Genomic DNA, 25,843 nt, shown 5'->3' with positions numbered 1-25,843 from the left:
ATGTTTTGAGGAGTCGTTTTTATGGCTCTAAATGGTTTTGAATTTTTTTTGCATCACACACTATTGTGTTTCAATAGCATTGCTGCATTTTAATTGTCGCAGCCTGCCCAGGAACTCAGGGCTGGGTACTAATGAGAGTTGCAGTTCCCAGAAAATTCCTGTTGGGCTGTTTGATTGGAATTACCGGTATATTAGTCATACATCGGGTTACAGACGCTTCAGGTTGCGCTTTTTCCGGTTACGGACCTGCCGAAACCCAGAAGTCCCGGAACGGGTTACTTCTGGGTTTCGGGGGCTGCACATGCGCAGAAACGCTAAATTGCACTTTGCGCATGTGCAGAAGCGCCAAATCGCAATCTGCGCGTGCGCAGATGCGCCGCTGCTGGTTGTGAACACTGCGGGTTGCGAATGTGAATCCTGCGTGGATCACGTTCGCAACCCGAGTGTCCACTATATTATTATAGTTGTTACGGGAATGACATGGAGGGGTGCACATCTTTGCTGTATAGTTGTTGTTTAGTCGTTTGGTAGTGTCCGCCTCTTCGGGACCCCCTGGACCACAGCACACCAGGCACTCCTGTCTTCCACTGCCTGCCACAGTTTGGTCAAACTCGTGTTTGTAGCTTCTATGACACTGTCCCACCATCTCGTCCTCTGTCATCCCCTTCTCCTTGTGCCCTCCATCTTTCCCAACATCAGGGTCTTTTCTAGGGAGTCTTCTCTTCTCATGAGGTGGCCAAAGTCTTGGAGCCTCAGCTTCAGGATCTGTCCTTCCAGTGAGCACTCAGGGCTGATTGCCTTCAGAATGGAGAAGTCTGATCTTCTTGCAGTCCACGGGACTCTCAAGAGTCTCTTCCAACACCAGAATTCAAAAGCATCCATTCTTCGGCCATCAGCCTTCTTTATGGTCCAGCTCTCACTTCCGTACATCACTACTGGGAAAACCAGAGCTTTAACTATACGGACCTTTGTTGGCAAGGTGATGTCTCTGCTTTTTAAGATGCTGTCTAGGTTTGCCATTGCTTTTCTCCCAAGAAGCAGGCGGCTTTTAATTTCGTGGCTGCTGTCACCATCTGCAGTGATCATGGAGCCCAAGAAAGTAAAATCTCTCACTGCCTCCATTTCTTCCCCATCTATTTGCCAGGAGGTGATGGGACCAGTGGCCATGATCTTCGTTTTTTTTTATGTTGGGCGTCAGATCATATTTTGCGCTCTCCTCTTTTACCCTCATTAAAAGGTGAAATTCCTCCTCACTTTTTGTGACATGCTAGTGATGTAGTGATGATGTATCAGTGATGCCTCTCAAAGTGTATTCTGGGGGAGAAGAGGGAAGTTTTAAAAGAGGAGGTCACCCCCCTACTCGGGGTTCTTACTCCTGTGGGGACCTGTTGCGCAACAATAAAGATCATGGTCTACTGACCACTAGCACTTTAGAGACCAACTAAGTTTGTTCTTGGTATAAGCTTTCATGTGCATGTATCTGAAGAAGTGTGCTTCTACCAAGAACAAACTTAGTTGGTCTCTAAGGTGAGACACGGGTGGTGCTGTGGATTAAACCACAGAGCCTAGGACTTGCCGATCAGAAGGTTGGCGGTTCAAATCCCCGCGACGGGGTGAGCTCCCATTGCTCGGTCCCTGCTCCTGCCAACCTAGCAGTTCGAAATCACGTCAAAGTGCAAGTAGATAAATAGGTACCACTCCAGCGGGAAGGTAAACGGCGTTTCCATGCGCTGCTCTGGTTCGCCAGAAGCGGCTTAGTCATGCTGGCCACATGACCCGGAAGCTGTACACCGGCTCCCTCGGCCAATAAAGCGAGATGAGCGCCGCAACCCCAGAGTCGGCCACGACTGGACCTAATGGTCAGGGGTCCCTTTACCTTTACCTTTAAGGTGCTACTGGACAATTTATTTATTTTTATTTATATATTTATATATAGCAGAGACATTACCTTGCCAGCAATGGTCCGTATTGTAAAAGCTGTGGTTTCCCCAGTAGTGATGTATGGAAGTGAGAGCTGGACCATCGAGAAGGCTCTGGGCGGCTTCAAACAGAATATTAAAATACAATAGCCTATTAAACATTAAAAGCTTCCCTAAACAAGGCTGCCTTCAGATGTCTTCTAAAAGTCAGGTAGTTGTTTATTTCCTTCTGGTGGGAGGGAGTTCCACAGGACGGGTGCCACCACCAAGAAGGCCCTTTGCCTGGTTCCCTACAACACTTCTCGCAGGGAGGGAACCGCCAGAAGGCCCTCGGAGCTGGACCTCAGTGTCCAGGCTGGATGATGGGGGTGGAGATGCTCCTTCAGGTCTACTGGGCCTTTGAGGCCGTTTAGGGCTTTCAAGGTCAGCACCAACACTTTGAATTGTGCTCGGAAACGTACTGGGAGCCAATGTATGTCTTTCAAGACCGGTGTTATATGGTATATGCTCCAGTCTTCTAAGAATCTCTGATCCTGTGGGTTTTGAATCCTTCCTGTTCATTTATCTAATTCTGCATAGTCCATCAACTTCATCCTCCATTCTTCTTTCATCGGTAATTCTTCTTGCTTCCATTTTTGTGCCAATAATATTCTTGCAGCCGTCATTGCATATAAAAACAACTTACAATCCTGTCTATTAATATCATCTCCTACAATGCCAAGTAAAAATGCTTCTGGTTTCTTAATAAATGTATATTTCAACATCTTTCCCATCTCATTATATATCATTTCCCGGAAGTTTCCATTTTTGTGGGATATAAAGGTCACAGTGATTGGGAAGAATAATGCCTACGATGGTTTTCCCTGTCTCTGTGTATCAAGGAACTTTCTCGCCACCTTTACCTGCTTTCCCCTCTTTAAACTTCTTTTGCAGTCCTTCCTGTGAGGGTTCCCTTCCCCACAGCTGGGTTTTCAGCACCTGCACAGAAAGTTGCAATTCAACAGGAGAACTTCCTCCATCAATTTACGCCCCAAGAGAACCGTATGGGAAAAGGGCTGGGAGCAGTGGCAATCTCCTTAATTGGGTTTTTTTTAAATCTGAAGTTGGGTGGCCTTGTGTCAGGGAAGCTTTAGCTGAGATTCCCACATTGCCGGGGGTTGGACTAGATGACCGCTGGGGTTCCCTTTGAACTCAACACATCTGCAATTCCAGCAGGAGCTACCGATGTCTGCAGATGGAGTCTGCAGGGTCATAATAATAATAAAATTTATTTATAACCTGCCCTCCCTGGCCAGAGCCGGGCTCAGGGCGGCTAACACCAATAAAATCACAGTAAAAACATAATAGGGCGGAAAGGGAGGGGGACCAATTTAAAATACAGGTAAAAATGTAATTTAAAATGCAGCCTCATTTTAAAAGTAGCCGTTAAATCAAGACCATAGGGGGAGGGCAACATAAGGGTCAGACTGAGTCCAAACCAAAGGCCAGGCGGAACAGCTCTGTCTTGCAGGCCCTGCAGAAAGATGTCAAGTCCCGCAGGGCCCTAGTCTCTTGGGACAGAGCTTTCCACCAAGTCGGGGCCACTACTGAAAAGGCCCTGGCCCTAGTTGAAACCAATCTAACCACTTTGAGACCTGGGACCTCCAAAGTGTTGTCATTTGTGGACCTCTCCGCGGGGCATACCAGGAGAGGCGGTCCCGTAGGTATGTGGGTCCTAGGCCGCATAGGGCTTTAAAGGTCAAAACCTTGAACCTGACCCTGTACTCCACCGGGAGCCAGTGCAACTGGTAAAGCACTGGATGAATGTGATCCCGCGGCAAAGACCCCGTAAGGAGCCTCACAGCGGCATTCTGCACCCGCTGGAGTTTCTGGGTCAGCTTCAAGGGCAGCCCCGCATAGAGCGAGTTACAGTAGTCAAGCCTGGAGGTGACCGTCGAATGAATCACTGTGGCCAGATCAGGGCGAGAAAGGTAAGGGGCCAACTGCTTAGCATGGCGGAGATGGAAAAATGCCATCTCCCGCTTGCTCTGGGAGTCCCCCCCCCCACAAGAAAACCCCACAGGTAGGAACCGCTCCAGCAGCCCCACACACTCTGTGACACTTCTGGCTTTTTCCGCCAAGGCCCAAGTGGGGGTCAAGAGGGGTGTCAGAGCTCAAGGGCTGGGGTGGCCAACCAAAAGAGAGCAGGCGGCGAGGGGGTCGGATGGGAGGTTGCAATGCGCCTGTTTTTATTACGCGGCAGCCAGACTGGTGACTGGGAGCGGCCGACGAGACCATATAACACGCGTCCTGAGAGATCTGCATTGGCTCCCAGTACGTTTCCGAGCACAATTCAAAGTGTTGGTGCTGACCTTGAAAGCCCTAAACGGCCTCAAAGGCCCAGTAGACCTGAAGGAGCGTCTCCACCCCCATCGTTCAGCCCGGACACTGAGGTCCAGCTCTGAGGGCCTTCTGGCGGTTCCCTCATTGCGAGAACTGAGGTTACAGGGAACGAGGCAGAGGGCCTTCTCGGTGGTGGCGCCCGCCCTGTGGAACGCCCTCCTACCAGATGTCAAAGAGAACAACAACTACCAGACTTTTAGAAGACATCTGAAGGCAGCCCTGTTTAGGGAAGCTTTTAATGTTCGAGGTACTACAGTATTTTAATATTTTTTCGGAAGCCGCCCAGAGTGGCTGGGGAAGCCCAGCCAGATGGGCGGGGTATAAATAATAAATAAATAAAATACCGTGTTTTTTGCTCCATAAGATGCACTTTTTCCCTCCTAAAAAGTAAGGGGAAATGTCTGTGCGTCTTATGGGGCGAATGTGCGGTCGATCGCCGGCTCCCTTTCCGGCCCCTTGCCCTGGCCTCCATTGCTGAATGTTCTGCAGACAGAGGCTGCTCCCCCCCCCCCCAGCGACGTGTGACTGCTTGATTAGATTATCTGTCTGGAAACTGTAGAAAGGGCTCCCTTTCCTTTCCCAAAGGAGCTGCAGAACTGTGAGTCGAACCCCGTAAAAACAGGATTTTTCCCCTTTGCAAAGTAAGCTCAACAACTTTGAGGTAGTCCTCAAAAAACCAGGGCTTTCCCCCTTTCTTACTCTAAAAACTAGGTGCGTCTTATGGATCGAAAAATACGGCATTTGTTTGGTTGGTTAGTTGGATGGTTTTTCAGATTTAACCTTTACAGTCACATATCTAAAGAATCTCCTGGACCTCCCTTGCTCCCCTTTGTGGGTCCTGTTGTTAATCATAGAATCATAGAATAGAATCATAGAATCCTAGAGTTGGAAGAGACCACCAGGGCCATCGAGTCCAACCCCCTGCCAAGCAGGAAACACCACCAGAGCACTCCTGACATATGGTTGTCAAGCCTCTGCTTAAAGACCTCCAAAGTAGGAGACTCCACCACACTCCTTGGCAGCAAATTCCACTGTCAAACAGCTCTTACTGTCAGGAAGTTCTTCCTAATGTTTAGGTGGAATCTTCTTTCTTGCAGTTTGGATCCATTGCTCCGTGTCCGCTTCTCTGGAGCAGCAGAAAACAACCTTTCTCCCTCCTCTATGTGACATCCTTTTATATATTTGAACATGGCTATCATATCACCCCTTAACCTCCTCTTCTCCAGGCTAAACATGCCCAGCTCCCTCAACCGTTCCTCATACGGCATCGTTTCCAGGCCTTTGACCATTTTGGTTGCCCTCTTCTGGACACGTTCCAGTTTGTCAGTGTCCTTCTTGAACTGTGGTGCCCAGAACTGGACACAGTACTCCAGGTGAGGTCTGACCAGAGCAGAATACAGTGGCACTATTACTTCCCTTGATCTAGATGCTATACTCCTATTGATGCAGCCCAGAATTGCATTGGCTTTTTTAGCTGCCGCGTCACACTGTTGGCTCATGTCAAGTTTGTGGTCAACCAAGACTCCTAGATCCTTTTCACATGTACTGCTCTCAAGCCAGGTGTCGCCCATCTTGTATTTGCGCCTCTCATTTTTTTTGCCCAAGTGCAATACTTAATCGTTTCCTCCTGCATCTTTTCCGATAATCCAAACCTTTTACATCTCCATTATGTCCGGAATTCACCATTAAACTACAACTTCTAGTGCAATTTTTAGGATTCTAAGCTGAGCCACCGGTGTGGTGCAGCAGCCAAAAAGCCTAACACGATTCCAGGTTAATGAAATCCCAATTTCTCCACACTTTAACAGGAGTGGGGCTGGCCGTCTGGAGTTGGCCGTGTCCAGTTCTAGACGGCTCGTGTTGGCATATTGGAGTGGGTTTCAGAGGAGCACAATGATGGGAGGAATGAGACTAAAGGAAGGGGGACGGATGCGCAGCTTGAAAAATGAAAAACTGACATGATTGCACCATTGCAAAATGTTTAGGGCTGCTAAGGACATTAGACAAGCTTTGGCCTGCATCAGGCAGTAGCCTTAATAGTTTGTCCGAATGCCCATGGCAGGAATTGCAATGCGCCGTGCTAGGTGCTGTACAGTTTTTCGTTGTATTTTCCCAAATGCCCTCCACCTCTGCAGTTTTCTGAGTGGGGGGGTGGCTTGCGCAACACAATGCTTCGTGTTTCAGGCGGCAAAGGCCTGGGTTCAAATCTCAGTGGGGTTGAAGAGTAAGCCTGGTGAAAAGAAACGTTTTTGACCAGTGCCAAAAGATATGTTTTCGTGTTTTGTGGGTTTTTTGTTCGTTTTGTTTTTGATGTATTTTTAATCTTTGTTGGAAGCCGCCCAGAGTGGCTGGGGAAACCCTGCCAGATGGGCGGGGTACAAATAATAAATTATTATCATTATTGTTGTTGTTTAATTGCTTTTATTTTTTCATTTATGCCATTTTAAATTGCGGTTGATATTAACGCTATATTCTTCGTTTTAGATTTTATGATTTATGTGGAAATTGTTTTCCATTTGGTTGTGTGTTCTTTTTGATGTGTTTTATTTATTGTTTATGGCTTTTGTTATATTGCTGATTGTGTAAATCTTGTCCTGTCAGAAGCCCCCTTGAGCATTGTTTGAACTAGGGAAAGGCAGCAAATGGATAAAAGAATGAATGAATATGTGAGGATGGTGGCAAGCGAGCCTCTCTGGGGAGAACATCCCGCAAATAGGGAGCCACCACAAAAAAGGCCCCGCTCTCTTGCCGCCACCCTCCGGGCTTCCCTGAGGAGGTTGGGGGTCATGCAGAGAAAGGCCTTAGACGGCGATTGGAGGGTCTGTGTCGGTTCACATGGGGAGAGGGAAGTGCTGTTTCTTACCATTTCTCGCTTGCTTTCCCACCTCCGTTCCGGTGCAGAGCCGCAGCTGAAAGGCATCGTCACCAAACTCTTCTGCAGGCACGGCTATTATCTCCAGGTCCACCCCGACGGCAGTATTGACGGCACCAGAGAGGACACCAACGGCTTCAGTAAGGGCAGCTGGCAGGGCCGGGGGCCGGGGGAACCCCTCGCCTGACCCACGTCTGTTGCCCAAAGCCCCGGCAGGAGATCTGGAAAAAGCTCTGACCCTCCAGCTGAGCCTTCCAGAACGGATCGGGGCAGGAAGCCTCCACTTATTCCCTTTCCAGGAGGGGTAGGGCGGGCAGCAGGGAGCCAGACAGCAGGTGGCGCCGAAGAGCCAACGCCTTATTCATTTTATTTCTTAGAGTCATACACTGCCCTTCTTCACCATGAGATCTCAGGGCGCTTCCTTGCCACGTTCGCAGAGTCAAAGGAGGAGGAGGCAGCCTCAGAACCATGGCGCCGGAAGGGAACCCCCAAAGGTCATCCAGCCCAACCCCGTGTAACGCAACCATGCAGGGGGTCAGCCAATATTTGGGCCCTCCACCTGCCGGTTGGGTCCTTTTGGGGGCAGGGGGTGTCATGGCCTAGCTTGGCCCCAGTTTGGGACAAGACCTGGGATATATTTCCAGGCCATTTGTGAATTAAATCCTGCCTGTTCTTTCTCCCAGGGGGCTAGATCTGGGGGGCCTCTCGCCTGACCACACAGACCCCCCATCTGCAGCCGCGGCCTCCCTCCCCCTGGTTCATTCCCTCGCTGGCTTGCGCCATCTGTCTTCCCTTCCTCCCTTCCTCCCGCCTTCTCTTCCCGGCCATTCCTGGCTCTCTATCTGAGCATAATTGAGCTGGCCCGTCCTCGGAGGGACGCGTGATTGATGATCCCTGCTCCTTCCATTTCATCCCGTCCTGGGCTGCTTCCAGCAAATCTCTCCCCTCCACCCTGCGCTAGACCCGAATACAAAACCGGGAGGAGGGTAGCGGCAGCCACGGCCGCAGCAAATCTCGCCACCCCCCTCGATCCCCTCGTGCTCGCGCATTTAAAGGAAGCAGAGGCTTTCGAAAGGTCCGCCTGCCACCCACCTCGAACTCGCTCCCCGTGGTCTGAGTCCCTTTCCAAAGCAATCCTTCTTCCCGTTCCTCCTCCTGCTGCTGCCGCCGCCAGCAGAATTCACAAGTTCTGCCCATGGGGGGTCCTTCTCTGCCCCCCAATATTTCCTCTATCCTTGCTCGGAAGTTTTTAAGCAGACGTTGACTAGCTGCCGTTCTAGGATTCCTAAGCCGTGGTTCCCGCGTTGCAGCGGGTTGGGCTGGATGACCTCAGGGGGTCCCCTTCCAGCTGCACGGTTCTGTGGTTCTAGGACAGGGGGAGGAATTCGATTTCGCCGAAAAACGACCCACATCCTCGCTTCTCGAACCAAAACCGTGTTTTGAATTCGGCACTCCTGCGATGTCCGCAAAGAACCTCTCCAAACTAAGAAGGTGTTTGGAAAGGCATATATCTGCAAAAATAAACGAGGAAAGGAGCATTAAGTTGCGGGGGGAAAGCCTTGCAAAAACAGCGAATATTAGGCAAGGTTTTGATCTGTTTTTATTTTAACTCTTTTGAGAGCTTTCGTATACTGTGTCATTTTTTTTACCAATGATTGCATTATTTTATCATTTTTGGGAAACTGCTGCAAATTTTTGGGCTCGGTTCCTCGCAATCGAGCAACGCGTAGATTTTTTTTAGGAAGCATAATGACGCGGATTTTTGAAAATTGCATTCGGAAGGTTGCGTTCGCACTCGGATGCCGGCGAATTTTCACGAGGCCTAGTAGCTCCTTTCAAAGTTCACGTGCGAAGAACGGATCTTGAGAACCGTTAGAAATGGAAATGGGCAGGTTTTGGGGAGGAAACCCCCCACCCCAGTTAAAAAAGCCTTCTGACAACTAGGGCGCGGGGGTGGAGTAAATCTGTTTGCTGACCCTATTCTTGACCCCCCCCCGAAAACCCTCTTCCTGGTTCTTCCTTTGGTGTTGACACCAACCTCCTTTCTGCCTCTCTCCCCGCAGCCCTCTTCAACCTGATTCCCGTGGGACTTCGCGTGGTCGCTATCCAGAGCACCAAATCGGGACAGTACGTCGCCATGAACGCTGAGGGCTACCTCTATACCTCTGTGAGTATTCGGGGGGTTCGATTCCTCCTGCCGCCGGGCGCTGGAAAATTCAGGACTTGGGGGGAAAGAAACTACCTTTTGGTGCAGCCGAACTGCGGAACTCCCCGCAACAGGAAAAGGCGGCAGGCCACTTTAAAAGAGGATGGTGCAAATTTGCAGAGGAGGAGGAGAGGGCTGTCGACGGCCTCTACGGTTGGAAGAAAGCAATGCTTCCGGATGCCAGTTGCTAGAACGTGCAGAAGGGGAGAGTGCTGGTCCTGCGTTCGAATCCTGGTTGCAGGTTTTTTTATTGGCCACTGGTTTGCTGGGCTAGTTTGATCCAGCAAGCTCTTCTCTCACATCCAGAAAAGTGCTTTAGATGCATGAGTTTGCTCCAATACGTTAGGTAAAGGTAAAGGGACCCCTGACCGTTAGGTCCGGTCGTGGCCGACTCTGGGGTTGCGGTGCTCATCTCGCTTTACCGGCCGAGGGAGCCGGCGTCCAGCTTCCGGGTCATGTGGCCAGCATGACTAAGCCGCTTCTGGCGAACCAGAGCAGCGCACGGAAATGCCGTTTACCTTCCCACCAGAGTGGTACCTATTTATCTACTTGCACTTGACGTGCTTTCGAACTGCTAGGTTGGCAGGAGCCGGGACCGAGGAACGGGAGCTCACCCCACCGCGGGGATTCGAACCGCCGACCTTCTGATCGGCAAGTCCTAGGCTCTGTGGTTTAACCCACAGCGCCACCCGCGTGCCTCCCCACTAAACCTCAGGACGAATTTCCTGGCCGTAAGAGCCAGAATGGTCTCCCTCGGGGGGTGGGGGCAGACTCGCCTTCCTTGGAGGTTTTTAATCTGAGGTTGGGTGGCCGTCTGTCAGGGATGTTTCAGCTGAGATTCCCGCATTGTCGGGGTTGGACTGATGACCGCTGGGGGTCCCTTCAAACTCAACACTTCTGCGATTCCAGCAGGAGCTACTGATGTCTGCAGATGGAGTCTGCAGGGTAGTCCCTGCTTGCTCCGGGAGTCGTCCCACAAAAAACCCCACAGCTAGGAACGGCTCCAGCAGCCTCAAGCGGCCCCCCCCCACACACTCACCTTTTTCGACGTGCGCTCAGTGGGGGTCAAGAAGGTTGTCAGAGCTCACGGGCTGAGGCCCCTGGAGAGAGATCTTGATGGGCCCAGGCAGGTGGCGAGGGGGTCGGATGTGGGCTTGGGGAAGAGATGCTCTCCCTTCCAATTGGGGTCAGGGAATTCTCTCTCCAGGGGCCTCGTTAAAGAGGGCAGCTGCTAATTGCAGTTCACAGAGAGAGAGAGAGAGGGAAAGTATTCCCCTCCCTGGGAAATAATTACTCTACATGATTCGTTTCACGGGTCCCTGTGCAAAAAGCCCCTCCCTGCCTTAAAACCCAGAGACCCGTCTGCAGATCAACCCAAGATCGCAGAACGGCAGCGTCGGAAGGAACCCCGAGGCTCATCTAGTCCAATGCAGCAATCTTTTGTCCAACGTGGAACTCGAACCCAGAACCCGGCGTCGAAGAGTCTCGTGCTCTTCCGACTGCGCACCCAAGAGGGCTGCTGGGAACAGGGACAGGCAGAAGAAGACAGCGCAGCCCCCGTCCATCATCCGTACCAACCGTGATGGACCAAGGTATTCACACCTGGCGGGGGGCAGCACAACTTCCTGTGGCAGGGAGTTCCGCAGTTTAACAACGTGCCAGCACTTCCTTCCATCTGCCCCCAATCTCGGCTGCAAAGCACAGGGCATTCCACAAAAACAACAATCCCAGGAGGAGCCGCCGTTGGCCAAGGGCGCCAGGAAACTACAGTTCCCGGGAAACTACAGTTCCCGGAATTCACTGGAGAGAGCAAATCATGGGCTTGGAATGTGCTTCAAAGGCCCGTGCGCTCACTGTCTGAGATAAAATAGTGTCGGCTGGCTGCCAGGATCAGCCGACCCACCTCTGGGCGCCCCTTCCTCGTCCCCCGGCCCGGCAGATGCCAAGGCGCACTGACCCCCCACCCTTTGCTCTCCCCACCGGGGAGCGCCCTGCCTGCAGCAGTGTGGCCCATGGCCGAGCGACACATCTGTGGGTCAATTCCCGGCACCGACCGCCTCGGAGGGGCGGCGTTTTTTGGAGGGGGGGTCCCCGTTCCGAAAACAGAGAGGGAGGTTGGATTGGGAGGCGCCGGGTGCAGGCTGGGGGCCGGGGGAGGCAGCGAGGGTTGGGGGGGCCGCGATGAATCATTTATCCGCCGCCTGGAGAGGTGACCCCGATCCGGCGGGGAGCGTGGAACAGCTGACAGGGAGGGAGTTTTCCCTGGGAAGATGGTGCCTGTCAGAAAGGATGAGCGCGGCAGAAAGTGATGCCTGGCTGCTTGGGCTTGTGAGAGCGAGGGAGAGAGGCGGAGGGGGGGGGACGGAGGGCAGGCAGGCGAGGGGGCAGGAGAAGGGGGGCAGCACAGCCAGGGAGAGGGAGAAAGAGGCTCTCAAGACACCCCCAAAAAGAAGAGGAAAATCAGCGCATAAGGAGAGGCGAGGGAAGGCGATGCACAAAGGCATGGAGGCAAATATCCTCCATTCTTCTGTAGGCACTGTGGATTTCAAGGCCAGAATTTAAGGGGTTTTAGATCCTTTTGAATTCTGGTGCTGGAGGAGACTCTTGAGAGTCCCATGGACTGCAAGAAGATCAAACCTCTCCATTCTGAAGGAAATCAGCCCTGAGTGCTCACTGGAAGGACAGATCCTGAAGCTGAGGCTCCAAGACTTTGGCCACCTCAGGAGAAGAGAAGCCTCCCTGGAAAAGACCCTGATGTTGGGAAAGATAGAGGGCGCAAGGAGAAGGGGACGACAGAGGAGGACGAGATGGTGGGACAATGTTCTCGAAGCTACCAGCATGAGTTTGACCAAACTGCGGGAGGCAGTGGAAGACAGGAGGGCCTGGCGTGCTCTGGTCCAGGGGGCCACGAAGAGTCGGACACCACTAAACGACTAAACAACAACAAAGAGCACCTGCTTGGAATGCAGAACAATCAAGAAAAGGAATTTTCCATCGTGCAGCGCAGGGTTCAACGGCGGAACTCCCTGCCACAGGAGGCAGCGATGGCCACTCACCTGGATCTTCTTGCAGTCCATGGGACTCTCAAGAGTCTCCTCCAGCACCAGAATTCAAAAGCATCCATTCTTCGGCCATCAGCCTTCCTTATGGTCCAGCTCCCACTTCCATACATCACTACTGGGACAACCGTTCCGGAAGCCCATTCAGCTTCTGAAATGTCCCGCAACCGAAGCACGGCTTCCGATTGGTTGCAGGAGCTTTTGGCGCACAGGCAGAGAAATGTTCGGGAACCGGAACACTTAACTTCCGGGTTTTCAGAGTACGGGAGCGGAGGTTTGACTGTCCCTGGTACAGGACAGACAGACAGCCACCCAAGCCCGTTCCACAGTACTGAACTAGGTAAAGGTAAAGGGACCCCTGACCATTAGGTCCAGTCATGGCCGACTCTGGGGTTGCGGCGCTCATCTCGCTTTACAGGCCAAGGGAGCCGGCGTACAGCTTCCGGGTCATGTGGCCAGCAGGACTAAGCCGCTTCTGGTGAACCAGAGCAGCGCACGGAAACGGCGTTTACCTTCCCGCCAGAGCGGTACCTATTTATCTACTTGCACTGGTGTGCTTTCGAACTGCTAGGTTGGCAGGAGCAGGGACCGAGCAACGGGAGCTCACCCCGTCATTGCGGGGATTCGAAACTGAACTGAACTAGAGGGACCAAATTATTGGCTCATCAGCAGGCAGCACCCCCTGTTTGCAAACCAGGTCTTTGTTCAGAAGCATGAGGGCTAGAATCTTAGGAGAAAGGTCACAGATCAGCGTCTGAGCATCCGCTTGGCATGGAGAAGGTCCCACATCCGATCTGTCGATAGCCGCCTCCTCCTCTACCAATTTGCCCTGTCCTTCCTTTCTTTCTTTTTATAATATTTTTATTGCTCTTCCATTTTTTCCGTTTCAACATACAGTCATACCTCGGGTTACAGACGCTTCAAGGTTGCGTTTTTTCACGTTATGGACCGACGAAACCCGGAAGTACCGGAACGGGTTACTTCCGGGTTTCAGGGGTTGCGCACATGCAAAAGCGCTAAATCGTGCTTTGCGCATGCGCAGAAGCACCGAGTCGCAAACTGCGCATGCACAGATGCACCACTGCGGGTTGCGAACGTGCATCCCGCACGGATCACGCTCACAACCCGAGCGTCCACTGTACTCTTGAAATTCACTTTATACACAGTGGTACCTCGGGTTAAGTACTTAATTCGTTCTGGAGGTCCGTTCTTAACCTGAAACTGTTCGCATCCTAGCATTTCTTAATCTTCCCTTTTACGTTATTCCTTCTTGCCCTGTCCTTTCTTAAAGCCACCCAGGCTGGTGGCTGTCACTGCTTCCAGTGGCAGGGAGTTCCACCGTTTAACCGCGCACCAAAGAGACCCAACCAGACCCAACCAGACCAGCGTCTGATTTTCGCGGGTTCCCCCAAAGGGGACATGAGCGCAGCGCCAGCTCTCTCGACGCCTCGAGAGAGGGCCGCATTCGCTTCCTGGAACGCTTCCTGGAAGGCTCGCGAGGGCCGTTTGCCTGTGGTGGGCGGAGCCAAAGGCAAAAGTGGGTGGGGCACTGAATATGAATTATCTCTTGACACGCCCCTCTCTGTCCTAGGGTCAGAGATTAAGCACAGCTGGGGGGCACTTAAGGGAGGTGCCGATCAGGAGCAGAGAGGGGTGTGGCTTGGGGCAGAGGGCGTGGCCTGGGAGGCTCCCCAGGGCCAGAAAGCAATGCTTGAAGGGCCACATTCATGCTTGAAGCTACCAGAAAAGGGATGTTTTAAAATTGATTAATGATTATTACAGATACATAAAGAAAGATTTAATCTGCTTGCCTGCTTTGAGGGCAGGTGATGATGATGATGATGATGATATTAATAATAATAATAATAATAATAATAATAATAATAATAATAATAAAAAATTTTATTTATACCCCGCCCTCACCAGTCAAGGCCGGGCTCAGGGCAGCTAACAAGCAATAATAAAAACAAGTTGAATGAATACAACTTAAAAACAAGATTAAAATACAACATTAAAACATTAAAATGCAGCCTCACCACAGGAAATGTATAAAATGTATAATGTATAAAAGCCTCAGTCGAACAGGTGACGTGTAGGAAGAGGGGTTGAAGGTTGGAAATCTTAAACGATACGACAATCTTTATTGTCGTTGTCTCATCTGCAACAACGAAACTGAAAAAAATCTACGTCAGACATTCAAATCTGGGAACGGCACAAGGGGAAGGAAACTAGAGGGGCAAAAGGGGGTGGGATGTCAGCTTTTTAATTTGTATTAATTTGATCAGGATTTGTTAAAAATTTTTTATGGGAAATCAATAAAAAGAACTGGGTGAAGAAAAATGCAAAAATTGAACTTTCACGCCTGCTAAAGGAGATAGGCCAGGGATCTGTGGGGTGAAATAACCTCCCCATCTTCTTTCCCCTGATCCCTGCGGAAATCTCTCGGGAGGGATTTTTCCTCCTCCCTCCCCCACAGATCTCTTGGCGAGTCTTAAGACGCCCTTTTCATGCCAATTTGCCAGCTTTGAAGAAATTTGGCAGTGAAAATGATGGTGGCTGGCGGCTTGGGAGTGAATAAAAGTAGCTGGGGTGCTTCATCGGCCGGGACACTTTGCTCTCATTAACGTTATGGATCCGCTGGCGCCTTCGGCCTCACGATTCTGGGATGGGGACCCAGGTATCCTGGGGAGACCCAGAGTTCCTATGGGTGATCTAATAAGGGTCTCCATCTAGTGTTGGGCAGCGCCACCTAGTGGCAGGCAGCTGTCAAAACAAGCCAGTGTTTGCATAAATAGGGTTTTTTTCTCTTTTCATGGTAGTTTTTTATTACATCTCCAGCTTTTCCTCCAACAGAGCCGGAGGGGTTTATAATGGTTTCAAAATAGTTGATTTTTTTATATATATGTACATTTTAATGGTTGATCTGTTGTATATAGATACATGGCGTTTTGCTTGATTGTTCGCAGTGATGAAATTTCTTACACAGCGCCATCAATATACATAAAGCTGAAAGGGGTCCTCTAATCCATTGCAGGAATCACAACAAAAAACCAAGCCTTTAGTGTCATCAGCCTGTGGAACTCCCTGCCAATAGAAATTCAGCAGCCAATGTCAGGGCCAACGTTTCAATGCCTGCTGGAAACCTTTCTGTTCTTCCGGGCCTATGTAAGCGGTTAAGAATAAATACAGTGGTCCCTTGGTTCTCAAACTTCATCCGTTTCAGAAGTCGGTTCCAAAACCAAAGCGTTCCAGAACCAAGGCGTGCTTTCCCATAGAAAGTAATGCAAAATGGATTAATCCGTGGCAGACTTTTAAAAACAACCCCTAAAACAGCCATTTAACATGAATTTTAACCAGACCATTGATCCATAAAGTGAAAGCAAAAAGCAATGTACTGCAGTCACACAACCAATCAATCAGTAGCTGAAATGGGTTCCACACAGTCACAAAAACAAAACAAAAAAGAGCCGCAAAAACAGAAATGCAAAATAAAAAGCAAAAACAGACAGACTTCAGCGTAACCCTCAAATCAGAAGCTTAACACTCAAAACGGAGAACGTTCAGCTTCCGAAAAATGTTCGCAAACCGGAACACTTACTTCCGGCTTTGCAGCGTTTGGGTTCCAAGTTGTTTGAGTACCAAGGTGTTTGAGAACCAAGGAACCACTGTATCGGCACGATGGCTAGCTGATATCTAGTTTTAACATTTGATATGGTTTTTCATCATACAGTTTTCTGTACAATTGTTGTAAGCAGCTGCGATTTCCTTTATTTATTCATAGCATTTGTCGGCCACGTTTGTCTCCAAGGAGTTCAAGTGGGCATAAATAGTTCCCACCTCTAATAATAATAATAATAATAATAATAACAACAACAACAACAACAACAACAATAATAATATATTTATTATTTATATCCCGCCCATCTGGCTGGGTTTCCCCAGCCACTCTGCGCGGCTTCCAACAGAACACTAAAATACAATAACCGATTAAACATTAAAAGCCTCCCTGAACAGGGCTGCCTTCAGATGTCTTCTAAAAGTCTGGTAGTTCTTGTTCTCTTTGACATCTGGTGGGAGGGTGTTCCACAGGGAGGGCACCACTACCGAAAAGGCCCTCTGCCTGGTTCCCTGTAACTTGGCTTCTCGCAGGGAGGGAACCCCCAGAAGGCCCTCGGAGCTGGACCTCAGTGTCCGGGCAGAATGATGGAGATTTATTATTGTTGTTGTTCTTTGTATCCCGCCCTTCCATCTGCTTTGCCCCGGCCACAACAACTCTGTGATGTATCTCAGGCTGTCCCAGGGTTATTCGGCGAGCTTCATAGCGAGATTCGAACCCCGGTCTCTCTCTTAACCCCTGCACATATTTATAGAGTAAAGGTAAAGGGACCCCTGACCATTAGGTCCAGTCGTGGACGACTCTGGGGCTGCGGCGCTCATCTCGCTTTACTGGCCGAGGGAGCTGGCGTACAGCTTCCGGGTCATGTGGCCAGCAGGACAAAGTTACTTCTGGCGAACCAGAGCAGCGCACGGAAACGCCGTTTACCCTCCCGCCGGAGTGGTGCCTATTTATCTACTTGCACTCTGACGTGCTTTCGAACTGCTAGGTTGGCAGGAGCAGGGACCGAGCAACAGGAGCTCACCCCGTCATTGCGGGGATTCGAACCGCCGACCTTCTGATCGGCAAGCCCTAGGCTCTGTGGTTTAACCCACAGCACCACCCGCGCCCCTAAAACACAATTCCATTGGCCGGGAATCGAACCCAGGCCTCCCACGTGGCAGGCGAGAATTCTACCACTGAACCACCAATGCAGGCACATTTATAGAGAGCAGTACATAAATGTCTTTTTTTAAAAATCAATGAATCTAATAAACCTCTCCCCCCTCCAGACTCACTTCACCGCCGAGTGCCGTTTCAAGGAGTGCGTCTTTGAGAACTATTACGTCATGTATTCCTCCACGCTCTACCGGCAGAGGGAGTCTGGGCGGTCGTGGTACCTGGGCATCAACAAAGACGGGCAGGTGATGAAGGGAAACCGAGTCAAGAAGACCAAAGCCGCTGCCCACTTCCTGCCCAAACTGCTGGAAGGTGAGCAGATGCAGGTGGGGGGAGGAGTTTGGGAGAGAAAGCCCCGGTTCTCGGTGCCGTGCGAGTGATCTCTGGCGGTGCCTCTGCTCCCGGCGCACGTGATCTCTTGCACAGCCGAGAAGGAAAGCTCCTATCCGCTCCCAGCCTTCCTCTGAGCCAGTTTTGTCCTTGCATCTTCCTCCTAGTTGCTTCAGATGCAGGGGGAAAAGGCTACCATATTTTTCGCTCTATAGGACGCACTTTTTCCCCTTCAAAAATGAAGGGGGAATGTGTGTGCGTCCTATGGAGCGAAGACGCCATAGCCCCGCGACCCTCTCCCGGCCGGAGAGGTGCCGCGCGGCTATGGCAGGAGCCTCTCCGCTGCGCCTTTCCGCTGCTCCCTGACCTGCTCTTTGGGGCTGGTGGTGGGCTTCCCCCCCGCCAGCCCCAAAGAGCAGGTCAAAAGGAACCTTCCAAGGTAGCCGCCTGAACGCACCTTAAACGGCACCTTGTTTTAGAGCGGGAAAACAAGAGGGGGAAAGTTCTCCCCCTCTCTGTGCAGCGCCTCCTGCTGCTTCACTGAAGGGGTGCTGGGCAGAGAGGGGGAGAATTATTTTTTCTTGTTCTCCCCCCTCTAAAACAAAGTGCGTCCTATGGTGCGAAAAATATGGTATTTCAGATGCCTAGCTGAGAGAGCCCTGAGAAATGGATTCTGAATCTAATTTGTCAGGAATAATAATAATAATAATAATAATAATAATAATAATTTATTTATTATACCCCGCCCATTTCCCCAGCCACTCTGGGCAGCTTCCAATAGAGTGTTAAAAACAATACAGTGTTAAATATTTAAAACTTCCCTGAACAGGGCTGCCTTCAGATGTCTTTTAAAGGCAGGATAGCTGCTTATTTCCTTCACATCTGAAGGGAGGGCGTTCCACAGGGCGGGCGCCACCACCGAGAAGGCCCTCTGCCTGGTTCCCTGTAACCTCACTTCTCGCAATGAGGGAACTGCCAGAAGGCCCTCGGCGCTGGATCTCAGTGTCCGGTCTGAACGATGGGGGTGGAGACGCTCAGAGACGATGGACAGGGCAGAGGGCCAGTGCCGGATTTACGTACAGTGGTACCTTGGGTTAAGTACTTAATCCGTTCCGGAAACTGTTCTTAACCTGAAGCACCACTTTAGCCAATGGGGCCTCCTGCTACCACCACGCCGCCGGAGCACGATTTCTGTTCTCATCCTGAAGTAAAGTTCTTAACCCGAGGTAATATTTCTGGGTTAGCGGAGTCTGTAACCTGAAGCGTTTGTAACCCGAGGTACCACTGTATAAGCTAAACAAGCTATAGCTTAGGGCCCCGCTCTCTCAGGGGGCCCCAAGAAATTTAAAGGGGGGAAAACTGGATGTACATTTCCAAAATCTAAGATAAAAAGGTAAAGGGACCCCTGACCGTTAGGTCCAGTCGTGGCCGACTCTGGGGTTGCGGCGCTCATCTCGCTTTATTGGCCAAGGGAGCCAGCGTCCAGCTTCCGGGTCATGTGGCCAGCAGGACGAAGCCGCTTCTGGCGAACCAGAGCAGCGCACGGAAACGCCGTTTACCTTCCTGCTGGAGTGGTACCTATTTATCTACTTGTACTTTGACATGCTTTCGAACTGCTAGGTTGGCAGGAGCTGGGACCGAGCAATGGGAGCTCACCCCATCATGGGGATTTGAACTGCTGACATTCTGATCGGCAAGCCCTAGGCTCTGTGGTTTAACCCACAGCGCCAGCCGCGTCCCAAAATATAAGAGAAAAAACATATAAAATAAAATCTACTGCAACAGGGTTTTGTGTTGTGTAGGCTCCTAGAATGTAAGTCACGGGCCCCGCCTCCTCCCTAAAATATCACTGGTTTGCTCCTTTCTATATATAGGGTGCCTACATTCTGCATGGACAGGTTGCAGGGCAACATGGGCAAATGGCTTCAGATACCTATTCGGTCCATAAATGACCATAGAGCATATATTCAACACGAAAAAAACAGCAACAATTTGTTGTTGACAAAGGACAGCTGGACATATCAAGGGCCCCATTACCTTCAGCAGCTCGGGGCCTCATCAAACCATAACTGTCAACGTTTCCCTTTTTTTTAAAGGGAAATTCCCTTATTCCGAGTAGGATTCCTCGCAAGAAAAGGGGAAAGTTGACAGCTGTGCATCAAACCTAAATCTCGCCCGTTTCCTCCTTCCATCAGGGATCCAGTCTAGACTTTCTCCGAAGCCAGCCAACCTCGCTGCTTACTCGTGAGTAAACCAGAATTACTGCAGCATGGCAAATAGGCTAGGATTAGTCCGGTTTTCGAGCCACAGGTTTATTGTACGAAGGAGGAAACTGGCAAGCTGGAAGGCTTGAAAAAGGAACAATTGGAAGTTGGGGGTGTTTAGCCTGGAAAAGAGGAGATCGGAGAGCCATCTTCAAATATCTAAAGGGAAGTTGGCAATTTTGGTGGCCGCCGCCGCAGCCTCCTGTGGCGGGGAGTTCCGCCGTTTAACTGTGTGCCACACGGCTCTGCCGCCTTTGCCCGAAGAGGAAGGCGGCAGGCCAGCTCAGAGAACTGGCAGGAGCCCAGGCGAGGTCTTCCTTCATGGGGGGGGCGCTTTGGTTCCCCGCGACTGGGGGCCGATGGGAATCGTAGTCCGTTTTAACCCTTTCCCCCTTTCTTCCTCCGCAGTGGCCTTGTATCGCGAGCCTTCTTTACACAACGTGGTGGAGCCGGTCCTGGCGAAGAAAGCAGAGGAGGCCGGTGCCGCCGCCGCGCCCATCAAAGAGATCTCCAAGGCGGAAGCCACGTAGCCCCGAGGAATGGGGGGGTGCCCCTTCTCCTCCGCCCCCCATTCCTCCCCCGTGCAAGCCGCCTGCACACACTACCACCCCACACCTCCGAGACGGCCGCCGGCCAAGAAACACCTTCCCAAACACACCTTCACGGATCTTCCATCTTCTCTCAGGATGTGTCTCCCCTCCTCTCTCGCTGTCTTCCGCCTCTGCGGGACTTTGGACCCGGACAGGATCCGGCCGGGAAAGGAGGAGGTCCGTCGTCGGCCGCCAACTTGGACGAGGGGGGAAAGAACAAGTCTTCCGTTTTGCACTTACAGGTGCAATACGGCCTCCGGCCACACGGGGGCGACATTGCGACGCCGGGGTTTTTCTTCTTCTTCTTCCAAACTGTGACAAATCCACTGTGTATGGGGCTTCCGGCCTCCCTATTGCAGAAGTTGTTGCGTCTCGTCAGGGATAAAAGCGGCGTTTTTTGCAACCCAACCGGTCCACAGCAGTCTTCCAAAATGGCGCAACGTCTTCGCCAAGGCGGACGGCACAACTTCAGGGAGAAGGAGAGCAGCAAGTGTTTTTAAAAGAAGTATGTCGACGTTCTTCTAACAGCCAATGGAAAACGACACAGTTTCCTACTCTGGGGGGTGGGGTTTGGAGGGGGGGTTTCGATTTCGTGACAACTGTGCTATCCCCTTTTCCGCCATCGGAGGGCGACATTCTCCAATCTGGAATTGCTGCGGGATGTATATAATTTCACCGCTGGTCTTTTGGGATTTGTGAATAACAGCGGCAGGTGGTTATATGGGGGTCGGGCGGGGGGGGGGGCGAGTTGATTCTTGGTTTAACCAGCTCAGGTAGCTGAGACTGTCTTCTGCCTCCAGAAGGTCCCAGGATGTAAAAACTGGGGAGAAACCTTCAAAGCAAAACCATCTAAACACTATTAAGTGGAATCTTTTTCTTCGTTTGTGGGCACTTTTTTAAAATGAAAAACGTCATGACTGTCCGTCCCCCACAAAAAAAAAAAAAATTGCAATGCCAGTTCCGGACACTCGTGATGCAAAGGGCTACCCCGTGTTCTGGAGCAAGAAGACTGTATTTCTGATTTCAGCCACCGGGGGCCGACATTGCGCTATCAGGAACCAAGAACATTTTGCAGCTTGCGAAACTAACAAGTGTCATACCCACCTCCGGCCACCGGATGGCAGCATTGCGTTCACGCCAAGGGGCGTTTTCCCAGCTTCCACTGCAAAAGAAGAAAATGCAATAACCATATTTGGCCACTGAGTGGCGACACTGTCATACTGGCCTGCGGGGGTGGGGGTCGCAATCTGGACACCCCCAAAAAAACATAATTTGCAACATCTTGATGATCTTCCCGGCGCATGGACCTTATTGGGGAACAAATAGCCAATAACTCGGGGGAGGGTGCATGCCATAAAACTCTGCGCCCCCCCCAAAAAAACCCCACCACCATTTTGACACCCCCAACCCTGATTCCTCCTGCATCCCAGAGCCAAGATTCGCCATACTCCAATCCAGGCCATAAATGAACGAGACTGGGGGGGCTGGGGGGGTAAGCCAATTCGAACCCGTGTTCTGCGAGGGGGTGGGGGTAGCATTTATTAATACTTGTGATGTTCGGGGAAGGGGTTCGGAGGGGTCTCTAGGGTGGGGGGTGGATGGATGCAGAATAGTTTTTTGAAATGTATCTCGCATTGCCCTGTGTTTGTCTTTCAGAAAACGAACCCGGGACCGTTGCACTGGGGTTGGGCTGGACGACCTTTGGGGTGTCCCAACTCCGATCCCTGCTAGAGAACGGGGGGGGGGTGTTTCCTGTTCCCCATTCCCCCATCCTTCCTGCCCATCCATGGACGCATGTTCTAATTCCACACAGCCACTGAGCTAAGCTGCCCCCCACACCACAAAAAAAAGCCCTGGGATCCCGGGTTCAAATCTCAGAAAGCACTAGTCCATCCTCCTCCAACCTGCCCCCCCCCCGGTCCTTTTTGGACTACAACTCCCATGGGAATAGTCTGAAAACATCTGGGGTGCCAGGCTGCGTTAGACCCTCTTCCAGAAAGCTGGGCCTGGGTTCCGCAATGCCTTCCCCACCCCACCCCCACCCCTTGGCCCCGGGTTCCAAATTCGCCTTGCCCTGCTCCATCCTTACTGAGCCATGTTTGAAAGAGAGATCCGATCTCTGTTCAGCCAACAGAGAGCAGGAAGGGACCAACAAATGGAATATCCAGGGGATTCTTTGCACGCGGGACCTGCCCCGCGGCGGGTTGGGCTAGATGCCCTTCGGGCTGTCCCAACCCTGCGATTCCACGATCAGGCCCGATGCTTTAATGAGCCATATGCGGCAGTGACTACCTATCTTGTCTTCCTCCTGGCGGTGACCGCGCCCAGCCAGAGCCATAGGTGTCCCGGGCACCCGCTGCCACCCTCGAGTCTGAAACCAGGCCGACCCCCTCTCCTTATCCCCTCCTGTCCAATGGCTACAGGGTTCAAGCGAACTCAGGAATTTCTCTGCTGAGGATCCAGCAGGGGCGCAACGGTGTCTTTGCAAGGTGCGGCCACAAGGGGGCGACAGCTTCCCGGAAAAAGGAAAAGGCACACAGGGGAGCAATTCTCCGCCCGGCCACCAGTGGGCGGTGTGTAGGGCCAGTGGGAAGCGCATGGATCGACCGACTGGTGCAATGTTTTGAGTGAGCTGCTTGGTTTTCTCTTTCGGGGGGGTTGTGCGCAAATGATCTCTTCCATGCGCAAACACACACCCACCACATCGCTGCGTCTTTTTTATCCTCCTGCCCAAATGGAGTTGTATAGAGTTCAGACGTGTGGCAGCCGTCATCAAATACAATGGTACCTCGGGTTAAGTACTTAATTCGTTCCGGAGGTCCGTTCTTAACCTGAAACTGTTCTTAACCTGAGGTACCACTTTAGCTAATGGGGCCTCCTGCTGCTGCCGCGCCACCAGAGCACGATTTCTGTTCTCATCCTGAAGCAAAGTTCTTAACCCGAGGTACTATTTCTGGGTTAGCGGAGTCTGTAACCTGAAGCGTATGTAACCTGAAGCATATGTAACCTGAGGTACCACTGTATCTGAAAGGCTGTCCCGTCACGGGAGAGGGAGCAAGCTTGCTTTCTGATAATCCAGAGAGAAAAAACCGACCCAAACCGAGGGATTCGAAGGACAAGAAAGGATATCCCAACGATGGTTGTCATTATGATTACATTTCTTTAGTTGCGATTCCGGAATTGCAGGAACTCTTATGTCTATGATTCACGTGAGGTTTTTAAGCAGAGGTTGGAGGGCCGGGGGGGGGGGTTGGACCCTGTGGGGGGGTCTCCTTTCCAACTCTATGGGCCCTACAGCGCCCCATTTCCTGCAGCGGCTTTAACCATTTCACTGCTGGGTGATGAATTCTTGCCCTCACCTTCCTGCAACGCATTTCTTGAACACCTCTCTCTCTCTCTCTCTCTCTCTCTCTCTCTCTGTGTGTGTGTGTTTGCATGTACGGACGTCGCGATTGCATCAGTACCAAGCGAGCGGTTCAGAGCGACTGGCTGGCGCGAAAGGTTGCGGGTTCGAAATCTAACCTCTTTCCTCCCCCCACCTTTTTTTTGTGCGTGCGAACTTTATATCTGAAGGCTGTACTGTGTATATAATTCTGTATAATCTCCTTCCTCCCAGCCACCTTAATGCCTCAGCCGAAGGACAGGGCCGTGGGAGAGCGAGGGCTGGGAGTCCAACTCTGCCTGGTCTCCTTTGGCATTAAACACCCCTCTCCTGCCTCCCCGTCTGTGGGGTTCCCTGGGTCTTCCCCACTCCCTTTCTCTCTTTTCTTTCTCCCTCCCTCCGCCTCTCCTTCCCCTCCGTTCTCCAACTTCTCCAGAGGTTGCCAGCCACAAACATGGTTCTGTGGTTCCGAGTTCAATTCCTACCGTGCAAGGGGTTGGCATGGATGACCCTCAGGTCCCTTCCACATTGTGAAGGGATTCCAGAATGAAAAATCATTCCAAACCCCACTCCAATTTCTGAACCAGATTTAAAATCTGCACCATGTATATTCCCACCCGCTTTTTTGTTGTGGGGGGGAACAAAAGCATTTTGAAATCTGGGAATGGGACTGTTTGCTTTCTGGAACATCCTAATTCCTCGGCCCAGTACAAAAATCAAATTTGGGGGAGAAATTATAAACCTAAAATCAACCCAAAGAACCCCTCTAATTTTGAATTGGGCTAAGGAATCTGGGTGTTCTGAAAAGCAGTCCTTTTTTTCTTTAAAAAAGGTTCAGGGCTTCTCACAATCTCTTTTTAATTGATACAGCAAAAAAAGAAAAAAACAGAGATACAGGATTACACACAGGAATAACAATAAACACAAAATTTTCTTAACAAACCATAAAGCATAAGTTGCTCTTAACACTATAGACCCGACCTCCTTATATATTCAATTTCATATTCATTATTGCCAATACACACTTTCATCATCATTTAACTTTTTCTCAATATATCTTCACTGTCGTAGCTAACTTGCAGCGATTACTGAAGTTCCCCTCATTTTGACTCGAGAAAACCACCATTTTATAGTTCAAATCGGGGGAAATAAAGACTATACGGACAAAAGTACGACGATTCGCAAAACGTTTTGGGGTTTGCGTAGCCCTGTGCCCTCCCCCCAAAAAAGCACTGATGAAAAGCAAACTCCCCGATTCCCAGATTTCAAAATTCTTTTCATTTTGCTTCCAGATCTGAAATGGAAAAACGGGATTTCAAATCTCTTTGCAGATCTCCCTGTTTGGGAGTTTGAGTTGCACCGTCTCGATTGGAAGTCAGAAAAAACTGCATTTGGGGGCGTGTTTAATTTTGGGATCAGAAACCTTTCCGCTCCCAGATGTGTGCCACCATTTTGCTACAAACCATGGACACTTGACAACCGCTGGAGGAGGCGGGGCTTGGCCTCCTTGGCTCCGCCCCCACTCCCACCTTCTTCTCCCCCCTCCCCTTTAACCAGCACAGAAAAGCAATAATTGCAGGAATCCTCTCTGCCTTTGACCCTGACTCCCTTGCATGAGAAACCGGCTCCCTCTCAGCAATAACTTAAAAACCTCCCCTTTCCATAAACCTGGTGCGATGGGCCGAGAGTCTCCTTGCCACCCCACCCCTTTTGTCCTGCACTCTGGAGATAATAATAAAAAAAGAAAGTTTCTATTATTCTACCTGGCTTGTCTCTGTGAGTATCTGGAGGCGGGGTTGGGATGGATGACCTTTGGGGGGTCCCACTGCAACTGTACGACTCTGTGACGTCTCTCCTCCGTCGGAGGTTTGGGTGGCTGCCTGTTGGGGATTCTTCAGCCGTTATTTTAGCATTGTGGGGGGGGTTCGGCTGGATGACCACTAGGTGCCCCTCTGAACTCAACCATTCTACAATCCAGACACGCTGGGCATTTCCTCCCCAGTCACCTTTTAAAGGTTCCCTCCTTTGCTCGGACTCATAAGCGTCCCATGCAGCTGAATGCTGG

The 25,843-nt window shown here is 51.0% G+C and overlaps 2 protein-coding genes and 1 long non-coding RNA gene across 3 annotated transcripts in view; 2 read left to right on the top strand and 1 right to left on the bottom strand.

Moving 5' to 3' along the window:
- The window catches only part of FGF11 (fibroblast growth factor 11), a 47,527-nt gene extending 25,593 nt beyond the window's left edge, over positions 1–21,934 (top strand). Inside the window, exons 2-5 of the mRNA XM_082197902.1 lie at positions 7,203–7,313; positions 9,237–9,340; positions 17,326–17,524; positions 20,215–21,934. Of these exons, the coding sequence (XP_082054028.1) occupies positions 7,203–7,313; positions 9,237–9,340; positions 17,326–17,524; positions 20,215–20,336 (536 nt within the window). The 3' untranslated portion in view covers positions 20,337–21,934. The remainder of the gene's footprint in view (positions 1–7,202; positions 7,314–9,236; positions 9,341–17,325; positions 17,525–20,214) is intronic.
- Positions 1–25,843, top strand: part of LOC309518142 — a 169,915-nt gene that overhangs the window by 79,358 nt on the left and 64,714 nt on the right. The window lies entirely within an intron of this gene.
- Positions 1–25,843, bottom strand: part of LOC309518103 (thialysine N-epsilon-acetyltransferase-like) — a 195,170-nt gene that overhangs the window by 129,243 nt on the left and 40,084 nt on the right. The window lies entirely within an intron of this gene.

The sequence above is a fragment of the Podarcis vaucheri genome (genome assembly GCF_965113315.1).
Source record: "Podarcis vaucheri genome assembly, chromosome: 13".
NCBI lineage: Eukaryota > Metazoa > Chordata > Lepidosauria > Squamata > Lacertidae > Podarcis > Podarcis vaucheri.
The sequence above is the reverse complement of the archived record's forward strand: the minus strand, read 5'-3'. Positions and strand labels throughout refer to the sequence as shown.